This window comes from Podarcis cretensis, assembly GCF_951804945.1.
Source record: "Podarcis cretensis genome assembly, chromosome: 12".
In the NCBI taxonomy this organism is placed as follows: domain Eukaryota; kingdom Metazoa; phylum Chordata; class Lepidosauria; order Squamata; family Lacertidae; genus Podarcis; species Podarcis cretensis.
Genome location: NC_137181.1, coordinates 24,828,433 through 24,843,200, shown reverse-complemented (window position 1 = coordinate 24,843,200; position 14,768 = coordinate 24,828,433). Strand labels below are relative to the sequence as shown.

At 40.9% G+C, this 14,768-nt stretch overlaps 2 protein-coding genes across 2 annotated transcripts in view; one reads left to right on the top strand and one right to left on the bottom strand.

The window, feature by feature from the left end:
* The window catches only part of LOC307200013 (macrophage mannose receptor 1-like), a 38,478-nt gene extending 26,132 nt beyond the window's left edge, over positions 1-12,346 (top strand). The window contains exons 22-30 of the mRNA XM_079948267.1: positions 1,267-1,409; positions 2,050-2,152; positions 4,005-4,237; positions 6,079-6,244; positions 6,745-6,897; positions 8,269-8,379; positions 9,169-9,357; positions 11,047-11,085; positions 11,733-12,346. Of these exons, the coding sequence (XP_079804393.1) occupies positions 1,267-1,409; positions 2,050-2,152; positions 4,005-4,237; positions 6,079-6,244; positions 6,745-6,897; positions 8,269-8,379; positions 9,169-9,357; positions 11,047-11,085; positions 11,733-11,962 (1,367 nt within the window). The 3' untranslated portion in view covers positions 11,963-12,346. The remainder of the gene's footprint in view (positions 1-1,266; positions 1,410-2,049; positions 2,153-4,004; positions 4,238-6,078; positions 6,245-6,744; positions 6,898-8,268; positions 8,380-9,168; positions 9,358-11,046; positions 11,086-11,732) is intronic.
* The window catches only part of ST8SIA6 (ST8 alpha-N-acetyl-neuraminide alpha-2,8-sialyltransferase 6), a 473,234-nt gene that overhangs the window by 412,225 nt on the left and 46,241 nt on the right, over positions 1-14,768 (bottom strand). The window lies entirely within an intron of this gene.

The window sequence follows — 14,768 nt, the reverse complement described above, 5'->3', positions numbered from 1 at the left end:
GGCGTTGTGAAAGTGGATTGCGTCTGTGTTCCTTGTTATGCTTTAGCCAAGCGTTCTGTCTAGTAAACAGATCATATGAAAGGACAAAAGGTCAGGGGGGAAACCCTGTCTACTTGCCAAGAGGCCACAAGTTCATGGAGCGCGGGTGCAGGGCTCCTTTGCACGCTGTGGCATGCCGGGTGTGAGGTGTGCCTCAGCACAGGCGGAGCCTTACAGCCACCGGGGCTGCATACTGTCAATGGGTAGAGCTGAAGGCAAAAGTGGCCAGGGCACCCTTTCTCTCTCCCAACCCTTTCCTCCCTGCCCACTTCTCTGCCACCATTTCCCCTTTCCCGTCACCCATACGAAATTAGTCTGAAAGCCAAAATTAAGCTACCCACTCCAATTTTATTGTCTTCCAAAGCATAATTTTGTATGTGGACCATTTTGGCAAGCAACAATGCTTATATTGATAAGATAATGAGTCTTAATTAAATGTATATTGTCAGTCTGAGGGAAATAGTCTGTTGTCCATCATTTTGAAAAGAAAATGGAGGGACTATTTGGAAAAGCATTACAAAGAAATGAAATCGAGGGCAGGATTTGAGATAGGAACAGCGGAAGAAAAATGATAAAGTAATTGTATCAGAGGGATTTTGGTAATAGATGAGAATTTGATACAGAATGCAGTAGAAAAGAGTTTGAATAAAAATACTGTGGTGATGGGAAGTCAAAATATGAAACAATGTATTTAATTTGAAGTTAATTTGTGAAATTCAATAAAATTATATTGGGGGAAAAGAAAGGAAAATGGGTGATGATTCTAAATCTCAGAAAAGGCAAAACCTCACTTCACCAAACATCTTCTCAGTTCAGATCTAAACCCTTCTTAAGCTGGAAAAAAGCTTGTTTATTGTAAGGGTGGCCTATTAATGCTTTATCCAGGTACAGAATGTGGTGTGCTGGATTCAGTGGCCCTTTTTGTTATTATGAAAACAGGGTAGCCAATGTGATGTCCACCACACTTTGTGAGACTTTAACTCCATTAAGCCCCAGGCAGCATAGCCAGTGGTCAGGAATGGCGGAAAATTTAGTCCAACAGCATCTGAAGGCCAGCACACTGGCAATTTTTGCATTAATCAAATGTGTTTTGACAATGATGATGATACAACATGAACCCAAACTACAACTAGATCACATTATGATGCACTATATAAAACACCTATAGGTGGAGGGCGTGCATTTGCCAAATCCTTTTTGAAAAAATGTGTCATTGTTTTTATTTAGCATTCCTCACGGTGCACTTAAAAAGTGCTGCAACTGATCCTTGGATTGGACTGAATGATATTAATATTGAGCGCATGTTTGTATGGACAGATGGAAGTGGAGTCCACTACACAAACTGGGCCAAAGGTTTTCCAGGTTATGGTGTAAGTCCTGCCTGCAAAGGCTTTCATCATTTTTACCCCAGAAACAATATCTTCTATATTCCATTCCTGCAGTGAAACTGCATGTTCAGAGAACCTTCACTGTTAGCACCCCATTTCTGTACCAATTCTCCATTCAATCTCTGGCTGGTGTCTCCTTTGTTTATTTTTAGAGCCAGCTGTCTCAAGCAAAACAGCTAGTTTGTAAAGTAACAGTTAGGCAACACCTAGCCAGTTTTATAACTGGTCTGCTATCGTAGCCCACTTCCAGGAAGCATCAGCTAATCCCTGATCTAGAGCACATAGGATCCAGAGATAGGAAGCCTTGCACTGACAGATGCACACTGCACTTGTAGTCTGGGTTTATTCTTGCCACTATCTCTGATTGGGTGATTGTGGAGTCTGGTATTTGTCAAGAGCAGTGCTATTTTTCTAGAAAAAGAGGTGCCAGAACCCACCATGAACACTTCCCTTGTTCTCTATTAATGGCAATGGCACCCACCTGAGAGGTGCCGGAACGGAGTTCCAGGGAGTTTCGGGTCAAGAGTATAAAAGGAAAGTTTCAAGTACAAACGGGTTGGCCCCTACATTGTATAAACAGCTACTGTGTTACTTGTCCCTTTGTTATACTTTTATTTCTTAGGAGGACTGCATTTTTATGATGAAGGAGCCTGAAAAGCTGGCAGGATATTGGAGAGATGGGCCATGTTCTGCTAAGAAAAGCTACATCTGTCAAAGAAGCACTGGTATGCTTTTTTAGAAGAGAAGGAACAGAAAACAGTGTTTACATAGAATCATAGAATCATAGAATTGGAAGAGACCACAAGGGCCATCGAGTCCAACCCCCTGCCAAGCAGGAAACACCATCATAGCACTCCTGACATATGGTTGTCAAGCCTCTGCTTAAAGACCTCCAAAGAAGGAGACTCCACCACACTCCTTGGCAGCAAATTCCACTGTTGAACAGCTCTTACTGTCAGGAAGTTCTTCCTAATGTTTAGGTGGAATCTTCTTTCTTGTAGTTTGGATCCATTGCTCCGTGTCCGCTTCTCTGGAGCAGCAGAAAACAACCTTTCTCCCTTCTCCATGTGACATCCTTTTATATATTTGAACATGGCTATCATATCACCCCTTAACCTCCTCTTCTCCAGGTTAAACATACCCAGCTCCCTTAGCCGTTCCTCATAAGGCATCGTTTCCAGGCCTTTGACCATTTTGGTTGCCCTCCTCTGGACACGTTCCAGTTTGTCAGTGTCCTTCTTGAACTGTGGTGCCCAGAACTGGACACAGTACTCCAGGTGAGGTCTGACCAGAGCAGAATACAGTGGTACTATTACTTCCCTTGATCTAGATGCTATACTCCTATTGATGCAGCCCAGAATTGCATTGGCTTTTTTAGCTGCCGCGTCACACTGTTGGCTCATGTCAAGTTTGTGGTCAACCAAGACTCCTAGATCCTTTTCACATGTACTGCTCTCAAGCCAGGTGTCACCCATCTTGTATTTGTGCCTCTCATTTTTTTTGCCCAAGTGCAATACTTTACATTTCTCCCTGTTAAAATTCATCTTGTTTGTTTTGGCCCAGTTCTCTAATCTGTCAAGGTCATTTTGAAGTGCGATCCTGTCCTCTGGGGTGTTAGCCAACCCTCCCAGTCTGGTGTCATCTGCAAATTTGATCAGGATGCCCTTGAGTCCATCATCCAAGTCATTGATAAAGATGTTGAATAAGACCGGGGCCAAGACAGAACCCTGTGGCACCCCACTAGTCACTCTTCTCCAGGATGAAGAGGAACCATTGATGAGCACCCTTTGGGTTCGGTCAGTCAGCCAGTTACAAATCCATTGAGTGGTAGCATAGTCAAGACCGCATTTTACCAGCTTCTTTACAAAAATATCATGGGGCACCTTGTCAAATGCCTTGCTGATAGAGTCTAACTCCAGTTTTCTGTTCTGGTAAAAAAAAATTAAAAAGCTGATTGCCAGCTTTAATGACTGAACTGAGGTTTTGTCTTCTGAGAATGATGGTGTATAGGCAGCTAATTACAGAACAGATTCTTGACCTCTCTGGAAAGAAATGGAGGTGTGTTGTTAATGGTCATGTTGACTACATTTTAGGTATTTTGTTTGCTGCTTTTGTGATAGTAAATTACCATATTTTTTGCTCTATAAGACTCACTTTTTCCCTCCTAAAAAGTAAGGGGAAATGTGTGTGCGTCTTATGGAGCGAATGCAGGGTGCGTAGCTATCCCAGAAGCCAGAACAGCAAGAGGGATTGCTGCTTTCACTGCACAGCAATCCCTCTTGCTGTTCTGGCTTCTGAGATTCAGAATATTTTTTTTTCTTGTTTTCCTCCTCCAAAAACTAGGTGCGTCTTGTGGTCTGGTGCATCTTATAGAGCGAAAAATACGGTAAATGTATTCTGTGGCCTCATCCATATATGTTTTTGAGGAAAACTTGACTAAGTGTTATAGATGGCATTTAAAATGTCAATTTTCAAGATTTAAAATGTTTAGGGAATAATAGTATTCAGAAATTTAGTGTCAGGTGTGTGTGTAGTCTAAACTGATCTCTGTCTTTTCTCTTGATTACTTGCCTATAGATCCTGCATTATCACACTCTGAAACAACAATTCCAGCCTCTGGTTATACCCCTTTTGGGAATAGAAGTTACTCTCTCAGCAGCCCCAAAATGACATGGGAAGAGGCCAGGAAAAAGTGTAAATCTGAACAGTCAGAGCTTGCCAGCATTTTGGATCCCTACATTGAATCATTCCTATGGCTGTGGGTGTTAAAATATGGAGAGCCTGCATGGATTGGCCTAAATAGCAATATGGTAAATACATAGGATATACATTAACATAATACTGTACTACATATCCACATCAAGAACTTGTGTTCAGAAGGGCATAGAAAAGACCTTTATTACCTGACTTTATTAGGAATATCCTTGGTAAGCATTACAAAAGTTTTGGATATCGTCTGTGGGTTACCTATGAGCTATTTCCAGTGGCTATACTTTATCTGTACACGAAATCTTAACAGAAATATAACAATTTCCAGTCTGTAAAGGGGCTTCTGCACTCAGTGCAGCAGCACACCCCCAGGCAGCAAGATCTTTAGTAGACTTTAGTCTCGACTCCTTTTACACCCTCAGAAAGAGAAATCAATCACTTCTATGTTGCTTTAGGAGGGGTGGGGCAACAGGTTCCATAGATGACTTACATTGTCTACAATGAATACAGTAAACTAAGTACCATACTGGATCAACACCAACCAGGATTCTTATATATATATTCAAAACTTGACATCCTTTTCCTTCTCCCTGTGGTCCCTTAAATTTATTTTTAATATCTTAATATATACTCATAAAACTGCAGGTTATTATAACAATCCTGCCAATTTTCTTATCTGTTTACAATTTATCTGTAAATATTCAATCAACTATTTCCATTATTTTATAAAATGTTATCTTGATTGTATATTGATGGTAGATATTCAGGAAGGTGCTTCCTTCCTGATATTTTAGGTACTTGGATCCCAAGATGTTCAGGATTTGGTATGCTAATACCTTGAATCAAGCCCCATAAGTCAATGACAGCCAATACAGTGATTTCTGGATGAGTGACCCACACATTGTCCCATCAGGCTGCCCCACTTCCCATCTAGCAGCCACATTCTGCAGTAGCTTCAGTCTCTGGGCCATCTTCAAGGATAGCCACAGATAGAGCACATTAGAGTAGTCCAGGTGGGAGGTCCAGGAATGGACTTGATTGGCAGACATAAAGTGGACATAAGCTCTCCTAGTCAGAGAAGCCAATTGAGAGGCCAGCAACAGGAATCCTGCAGCACTCCCAAACTATGACCCTGTTCCTGCAGGGCAATTGCAACCCCTCCCAGGACAGGTTATTCACCTAATTCCCAGACATAGGAACCACCCCTTCACAGCACCTTCATCTTATCAGGATTCAGCCTCAGTTCGTCGGCCCCTGCATAGCCTATTACTGCTTCCAGGCTCCTGTCCAACACCTTCACAATTTCTCATGATTCAGATGGAATGAAGAGCTAGAGCTTCATGCCACCAGCATACTGAAAACATTGTGCTCCAAATCCCTGGATAGAGCCATAGCTACAGAGGGGTTAGTCAGGTTTTTTGCCCAGGGTGGAGCCTCTAGAAGGGCACCATTCAGGCTCCCAGCCTATCTCTCTCTCTCTCTCTGTGTGTGTGTGTGTGTGTGTGTGTGTGTTTGTCCATGCACAAACACGTGTGCAGGGGGTGCCAACCTGGATGAAACAAAGCCTAGTTTCGCCCCTGCCTTTGATAGCTCAGAATTGTTTCATACTCATGACTCCAGACGTCATAAGTATTTTACTACTACCCAGACTTCATCCCCTAAAGCAGTGTTTCCCAACCTGGTGTCTCCAGCTGTTTTCAGACTACAGTTCCCATCATTCCTGACTACTGGTCTTGCTAGCTAGGGATGATGGGAGTTGTAGTCCAAAAACAGCTGGAGACCCAAGGTTGGGAAACACTGCCCTAAAGGATGATGAAATGTGTGTATAAATAAAATGAAAGGGAAAGAAAAGTAAGTGTTGTGGAGTTCATGTTATGGAAAATGAACTTAAAAGCTTTCTCTGGGCCAGCATGTGTTATTCCACTGTGAATTTGGATTTCAGACTGATGAGCAATATAAGTGGATAAGCAACTGGAGACTGGTATATACTAACTGGGCCCCTGGGGAGCCAAAGCAGAAAAAAGCCTGTGTCTATTTAGACATTGATGGTCACTGGAAAACCGGAACTTGCAATGAAGCATACCTCTCTTTCTGTGAGCACTACCACGGTAAGCAAAGGAATGTCCATCTGAGCACAGAGCTGAGAAATATACTATTGACATTTCTGCCTCTTTCGTAGGGAATGAATAAAATGTTACTTTTCAAACCATCAGGCTATAATAAATAGGCAAACAAAAATAGAATAGAGGTTGCAGTAAACAATCCAGCATTAGGTAACCATGTTTAGCAACTGAATACACTCAGGCATGTGTTTTAAGACAGCAATTCTATACACATTTACCTAGGAGTAAGCCCCATTTGACATTACTGTGAGTAAGCATCCAGGAGTACTCAGAAACTATAAACCTATTATTTTAGGGAGACTTCTTTGACATGTGCAAATTTGCAGAGTTTCACCTCCCATTTCACCTTCTACATTTCCAGGATTCCTCCAAGATACTCATGTGCACCTCAAGATTTTGGATTTGTTCAAATCTTATGCATATCTCTGGTACTTAAGGGTTTCTAAGATACCTGTTCAAAAAATAAAATATTTGTTTCATAATAGGTAAACTCCCAACTGAGCCTCCACAAGTCCCAGGGAAATGCCCTGACTCAAAAGAGGACCAGAGATCTTGGATTCCTTTTCGGGCTCATTGCTATCAAATCAACCAGCCTTCAAATGGATGGCCGGATGCATCCTTCAAATGTACTCAGTTAGGTGGGTGTCATTTTGATTCAAATCACAACGTGATTTTTCCATGCTAGAAGATTCCTAGTTAGCGTCCAAAGCCAGTTTGTACACCAGTTAGTGTTGCAGTGCAGTCCTATACATATCCTAGCATGTCTATTCAGAAGTATGTCCCATTGAGTTCAATGGGGCCTATAGCTAAGTAAGTGGGTACAGGCTTTCAGCCTTGGACTTTGACCAGAGAGACAGGGGTTCAAATTCCTGCTCACTCACAAAGCTTACTGGGTGCTCTTGGGCCAATCCCCACCTTTCAGTTTAAACTTATCTCCCAGGATTGCTGTGATGATAAATCAAGAAGGGAATAAACCTGGAATATCTCTCTGAACTCACTGAAGGTACAGAAGACTTACAGGGGAGTTAGTTTCTAGGTATTGCGTGTAAAGCCAGAACAAGCCTGGAACCACCATCCACACAACCACCCCTACCTGTCCAGAGCCAGCACACCGAGAGTGTCTTGCCCCTTATGCAAGGCGGAGAATTCTCATGCTGGCTCTGGGAGGCTTCCATGAGATCTCACTGCAAACAACAGCTTCTTTCTTACCCTCTGAATCCAGCAACAGAAAGATTTATTATTAAAAGAATATTTAGACAACCTGATATGCAGGCCTGGTATCAGGGATCAGGACACTCAGGCATTGGCTGATGATCCAAGCACTTTGAAGGACAGCTCCCCTCCATGTGTCCTCACCTGAAGCATGCAGGATTGTCAGTGTAGCCAGAAACCCCACTTGCTGTGGCTCGCCATTTTCTTTCCTCCATGGTACCTCTGAGCCCAGACAGAAGGTTGCTCCACTGGGGCCAGAGAAGCACTGTGGGGGAACAAAAATGGTGTGTGGCAGCAGCAGTGCTTTCTTGCCAAGCTGACTTTTTGCTGCTGGCAGTGCACATGCCTGCCCGTAGGTAAAGTGAGAGGAAGAGAGATTGGCCAGGGGTGTGAGATAAACAGAGGGGTGATGAGGTGAGCAGAGTCCTTGTTGCCTGGGAAAAGGGCTTCACTAAGAAAGGGACTTTGCCACCCAGCTCACCATTCCTGCATCCTGGGGGCAGGTGTTTTCATCAACAATCCTGACAACTTCATTATTGCCAAGGACCACTTGCCAGGGCTGTCAAGAATCCCATCAAACCTCATGTCAGTTCTACCAGTGCATGTCTAATACATATATGATGGTGATTTGTCACCTACCCATCACCATAAGGTCTCAGGGTGGGTTACAGTTATATTTTTAAAAAACAACAATATTAAAATGGGAATATTTTAAATAAATTAAAAAGAATAAATAAAATTTTAAACAGGAATGCAATTTTTAAATGAGCTTACTTTACTTGTATGATGTTTCCTAGGTAGCACCTTGATTTCTATAGAAGATTCAGCTGAACTGAACTTTTTGATGGAGCATACTCAGCAATCCCAACATGCTGACTATTGGATAGGATTGTTCAGAAACATAGATGGTAATGGTTTAACATTCAATATTTATTTATAATACATGGGGCTGTGCCCCTGCTTGCTCCACTCATCAACACCCACCCACCCACCCCAGCCATTCCCCCCACATTAACCCTCTAGACCAGTGTTTCCCCAATTTGGCTCTCCAGCTGTTTTGGGACTACAACTCCCATCATCCCTAGCTAGCTAGCAGAACCAGTGGTTAGGGATGATGGGAATAATGGTTCAAAAACAGCTGACGTCCCAGGTTTGGGAAACACTGCCCTAGATCTTCCTCCCTAGCTTTCCCCTTACCCACTTTACTGAAACCTTGGCCGTGGTATAAACCTGCCATTTCCTCTCTGTTCCTCCACCTCATCCCTGTTTTACACAAACCTTGCTGTTGTTTTAAAGCACCATTGCCCAGTCAGTTCTGTCCATCCATGCTTTACTCAAACCTCTGCTATGGTAGGGCTGCCATATGTCCAGATTTTCCCAGACATTACTGGGAATTTCTGAAAGGCAGCGCTTTGTACTGGATCTTAGGCAAGTCATACAGAAATCTGCGCTCAAACCAGGGTGGCGTGGTTTTTACTTTTGGAAATATGGCATCCCTATGATTTACAACTGCCATTTCCCTTTCTCCCCCAAACGTCTCCCCATTCCTGCTTTACTCAAAATGTTGCTGTTGTAAACTGCCACTTTCCTTCCTCTCGCTCTTTCCCGGTCTGACTTCATGCAAATCCAGGGTCGTGCAGCAGCACTACTCTTTTTCTCGATAGTCTTTATGCCATTTATTTTACTTTTATAATTAGGAGAATGGATATGGCAAGATAACACTGCACTGGATTTTGTCAACTGGAAAGATGAAGAGTCCACACCTGATCCTCAAGCTATTTTCAGTAATAGTGATAAGAACTGCATTCTCATGAACAGCCACAATGGGAAGTGGTCCAGGGAGCACTGCGGATACTCTAAGGGATTTATATGTAAAAGACGCAAAAGTAAGTCTGAAATGGCTATTCAGCTGCATTTCACAATAATACTGATGAACATTGAGTCACTTGTCTAAAGTTAGTGTCTTAGGACACTCTGCTCTAATTGCTCTCTGACTAGATTATGCTACTAGAAGTTTATCCTTGTTGTCTCTTTATTTGCCTTCTTCCTAAAGCTCTCCAAGGAAGGGGCTTCCATGTTACTACAGAAAGGGACTTTTCTCTCTCTTGCCATTTTAACAATATTCCACCTAGTCCTATTCTTACTAGGTAATCTTTCTAGACTGTCAGTCATCCTTTTTCTAGCATAAGCCACATTTCATCAAATTGATACTCTGCATTTTGTCTTTCCTACTCCTTGTCACTTCCTATTCTTTTTTCAACTTTTGACAGACTTTACTGATACTTCCAACCAACTAAATACTCCCTAATTATAAATGGCAGGAGAGAAGGTAGAACCAAAGCTGAAGTCTATTAATTATTTGCTACTAACTATAGAATATTCTGTCTTTTAAAACTAATAAGGTTATTAACATTTTATCTAATGGTCAAGGTTCTCACAATCATTCTCAGTCCCCAGAATTGCTGTGTGATAAATATCATAAATTTGTCATTTTCCTCAAAAGGCAAGAGCATTTAGTAGTCTCCACATTTACATATTTAAAATTCAGCTCATCATTGCTGATCTTGCTAAGCAAAGGGATTAAGTGACTATACTAAACACTTCAAATTTAAAACTTGGCTCCCATTTTTAAATAGTAACATATATTTATTGATTTTTTTTTAATTGAAAGAAGCACACCCAAAAGCAAATGCAGTGTCTAAAGCGCATAATCATGTTATTTTCGTGGTGTGATATGTCAGGGCCCAAAGCTTGAAAAATAAAAGGATAAATATGCTTCCTATAATACTGTCACACACACATTTTTCAGGCACTAGGGGATTCCAGAGGTCCCATCACATACCTTTGGTTTTTGTTTCATTGGAAGGAAAATCACTGGAGGCATAAGATGAAAGTGCACACAGCATTAAAACTCCAACAGTTTTATTTACCTGTTAGGTTTTGGAGGAGAGAGTGTCTCCAACCCCTTAGCTTTGGATTCATCACAGAGAGTGAATCAGGCTTCTTTCCAGCTTGGTTTCCTTGCCAAACCAAGACTGCCTATTATTTGTTCTCCATCAAAGATAACACCAGTACCAGCCAGAGTCAGAGTAGGGGGAGGATATGCCAACCTTTTTTCTAATCTTCAGCTGTATTTTTGTTGTATTCTTTAGCCACTGTGGCTATGCTCTGCCACTGCAGTTGGAGGCAGCAATGCTTCTGTTCAGTTGCTGGAAACCACAGGAGGGGAGAGAGCTTTTGTGCTCAAATCCTGCTTCCTGGTTTCCCACAGGCATCTGTTTGGCCACTGTGAGAAGAGGATGCTGGACTAGACGGGCTATCGGCCTGATCCAGCAGATTCTTCTTATCTTCTTATGACAAGCTATGAAATGTCAGTTGACCAATCCTACATTTTTGTTCTAGATGGGAATGGCACCAGGATGTGCTTGCTGGCATGCTGCTTAAGTTTCTTCTCACTCCTCAGTCTGGTTCACTCTGTTGCTAATCTATGCTACTTTTTTTAAATAAAAAATAATGATTTGCATACCTAACTTTCTTACTGTTCTGAGAACATAAGCATATCTTTTGTTTTACAGTTATTGAAGAGACAACTAAAGCACCTACAAAAAAGACAGGTAAGGCTGTTTTGTGAAAAGAACTCAGAAAAAATTATAAGCATTCTTGCAATCCGGAGCCTTGCACCAAACATTCTGAGAAAAGAACTTTTGGTTCAAAGCTGAAGAGAGAAATTTCTGGGAAAAGGTGGAGACATTATAGCTCTCTACTGGGGGAAAAGGGTGACGACTCTCCTTTCTGGTACAGAACTGCCACTATGAAGCGGAGAATTGGGGGTTGTGTAATGGAATATTTCACAGTGTTTCAGATGGAACATGAAAGAACAGAATAGTATTCTGTTTAAGATGTAGTACAAAAATAACTGGGGGGTGATACACCATTGCCTTGGCATTTTGTAGTTTTTTTTCAGCTGCGTTGGATTCCTTCACAGCCTGCCAAAGCCCTTTTCTTTAAGAAGGGACAAGATGTTTCTGACTCCACATCTGTTCTGCTTCTGTATCCCCTCTCCGTGCCCTCCAGCCATGTGGCCATTTCATTGGTCTGTAAGTTCTTGGCACAATATGCTTATGAGCTGCAAACACCACCCAGCTATCCCTCCCTTTCATACAAGGGGGTCTATTTGTGTGTGTGTTTCTCTATTTGTGAGTTTGTGTGTGTGTGTGTGTGTGTGTGTGTGTGTGATATATACATCTTTCCCCATTCACAGAACAAGAAGATATTCCTGCATCAGCACATGGCAGAGTTGCAAAGGCACTTCTACCGGTTATCTTCATCCTCATTGGCATGGGTACTGCACTCTATATTTTCTACAAAAGAAGAAGTAGAAAACAACAAACCACTGGCAGCTTTGAAAACTCTCTTTATCGTGACAGTGAGATCGTTCTTCACAATGATTCAGAAGTGCTTGTGGATGATAAAGAGGGAGATAGGCTGTAATGTGGGAGTAAGTCTCATTGAGCTCAGTAGGAATTACTTCTGAATTGTCAGGGGTAGGATTGCATTATTAATTCATTTCCAAGAAGTAACCATATGCATATGCAGAGCTCCTTTCTATCACCACATTAATTGTGTGGCATGCTCTGAATGCATAATTATTATTTAGAAAAAAACATATTCTAAATAGAATAAATTCAAATTAAGGTAATTTTAATCTGTTGTAGTATTTTAACTTTTGTATGTTTTTAAGTATGGTTGGGATTTCTCCTTGATTTTATTGTTTTACCATTTTGTAAACTACTTTGTGGTTTTTAAAAAATCAAGAGGTGTATACATTTTATGAAATAAAAAAATAATAAATTAAAGGTGACTTGACTTGAAAAACTAAGGACCATGTCATTGATATCCTCTGGCAACCAAGGTATTGCACAATATTTTCCCCTAAATCAGTACAGTGTCCATGCATAAAGCTAAAATCCCACTTGTCTGGTTTTATAGGAAGAGTATGGGGTGCATCTAGCCCTCCTTCCACTCTTCCAGGGAATCCAATCCTCATATTTATTTATTTTTTAAAAAAGGAATTCCATATGTGCAGCTCTGCTGGTTCAGTACCTAATTTTGTATATGTAGTTTCCTTTCCAAATAGGCCTATTTAGGGCAGTACATGCCTTTAAAAAGGCTACTAAACATTATATGGGCTTGTGTGGGTTTATACAACAATAACTATACTTTACTCAGAAGCAAACCCCACTGCATTAAACAAATCGTGTATACCGGATTGCAACCTGAATTGGTTATTCTTAAAAGGTACCACACAGAACAGTTAACAAGGCTCCCCATACACTTCCAGGCCCATAGGAAAATATTATCATCCACAGACAAACATACTTTATTAACTCTTATGCCTTCTTTCCAGAATATGGAATAAGGAATAGCCAAAGTATCCTACATATTGATAACCTGAAACTGATAACCTGTTTATTGATAATATATTGATAATCTGCAATGCACTCTATGTGGGTCTTTTACAGAGATGCAGCACAGTCTTATACCTCATAGGTGAGGAAATATTTTTACCTGAGAGCCATGTTTGCTCAAGGTCTGGGTTTCTAGAACAACAATCAGTGTCTAAAAGTGTCAGGGCCAAAGCATACATACACAACCCACTCACCCCACTTATACACAATTATAATGCATTTGGAGGGGCTCCCGCCCAATTGCAGAGAAAGAGGAAGCTTATGACACACCAATGAACTCACTGCTGAGATGTTCAAATATAGCATTTCCTCTTTTCCTGAATTAATTCTTCTGAATTATCTTGTCATATCCTGGTCAGTCACTCCAGCCATGGGAATGAAGAAGTCACTTGAATAGTTCAGTTCATAAATTTACTGTTCTAGCCAAAGGCCATGACAAACTTGTATTAAGCAATAGTATTAATAAAATAATGCAAAACATCCATTCATAATGTAAAAATCTGCAAAGACTTTTGCCAAATTCCTGAGCATTAAAACAGTTTCCCTTATGCATCTAACACCTCCAATTCTAATATTATTTTGCCTTTTAAAAATCCAATTTGCAAACATTCATGATGTTAAGAGGGAAAAGTTCCAAAGACACCAAGAAACTCAAATCCGGCTTGATTTCAGATTAAACCTCTGAATCACAACAATTTATCACAATTTTATCTAATTCCGATCTCCTGGTTATTTTTTACAGCCATTATATAGAGGGCCACTCTCTGTGTTATGAAGCTGTTATTGTCACTCAAAAGAAACCAAACCATTTCTGTTCATTCTAACACTTCAAAAGTGTTCACAAAAGGCAATACTGAAGGAGAGACTATAATGTAGTCAATAGCACTTCCACCATGTTTGTATATTGACCTTTAGTTCTTGTTGTTGGCTGTCTTGGGAGACAATGGAAGAGTGTGCCTTTGGAGGTAAATTCAAACCATTACAGTGCCTGCTATGGCTGTAGAGACCGATACAGGAGAGACATATTTTATTGCAGGAGGGCAGATGAAGGTATCTGGTTTTGCTTCTGCAGGTACACCATGGTGTTTCTTCTCTCTGTGTTCCTCCTAGCAGTCTTTCTTCCTCTGGTCACTGCGGATGCACAGCCTGACTCACTGTCTCCTGCCTGTTGTGTTGTGTTGTGTTGTGTTGTGTTGGAATAGAAATTCCAAAACTTTCAGGCCCTGTGCATTATATTTCTTGTCCAAAGAACAATGTGAAGTTAGGCAGATATCTTCCATGTCTAAGCCTAAAGGCAGCAAGATACCCTTTGCAGTTGCTCCAGTTTGGGCAGTAAAATCTCCACACAAAAAAGTATAAATACTCTGGAGAATTCATATGCTCCAGTATGGATGCTAGCTCTGACCAAATCTTGGTGGCATGTGGCAAACTATTAGTAGGGGGAAGGTAGATGTTTATACAGAAAAGAAAGATTTCTAATTCAGTTTTGAGTGGTACCAACAAAAGTTGATCATTTGAATTCCAAAATTTGCTAACCAAAATTCTCCTGCCAAATCACATATAATAGTTTGTAGTTGGACACTGCATAATATTTTATTATTATTATTTTAAAAAACAGTATTCGTTCCATGCCAAATATTAACAACACAATCCATATCCACTCAAAAGTAAATACTCTGGTTTCTCTTCAGATCGTATTAATCTTTCGCCTTTTACAAAAGTAAATCCTACTAGTTTACCACACAATCTTAACCATGTTTACTCAAACGTAAGTCCTATTGAATCAGGATTAGGATTGTAGAATTACTCCCAGAAAAGTTGGTATAAGG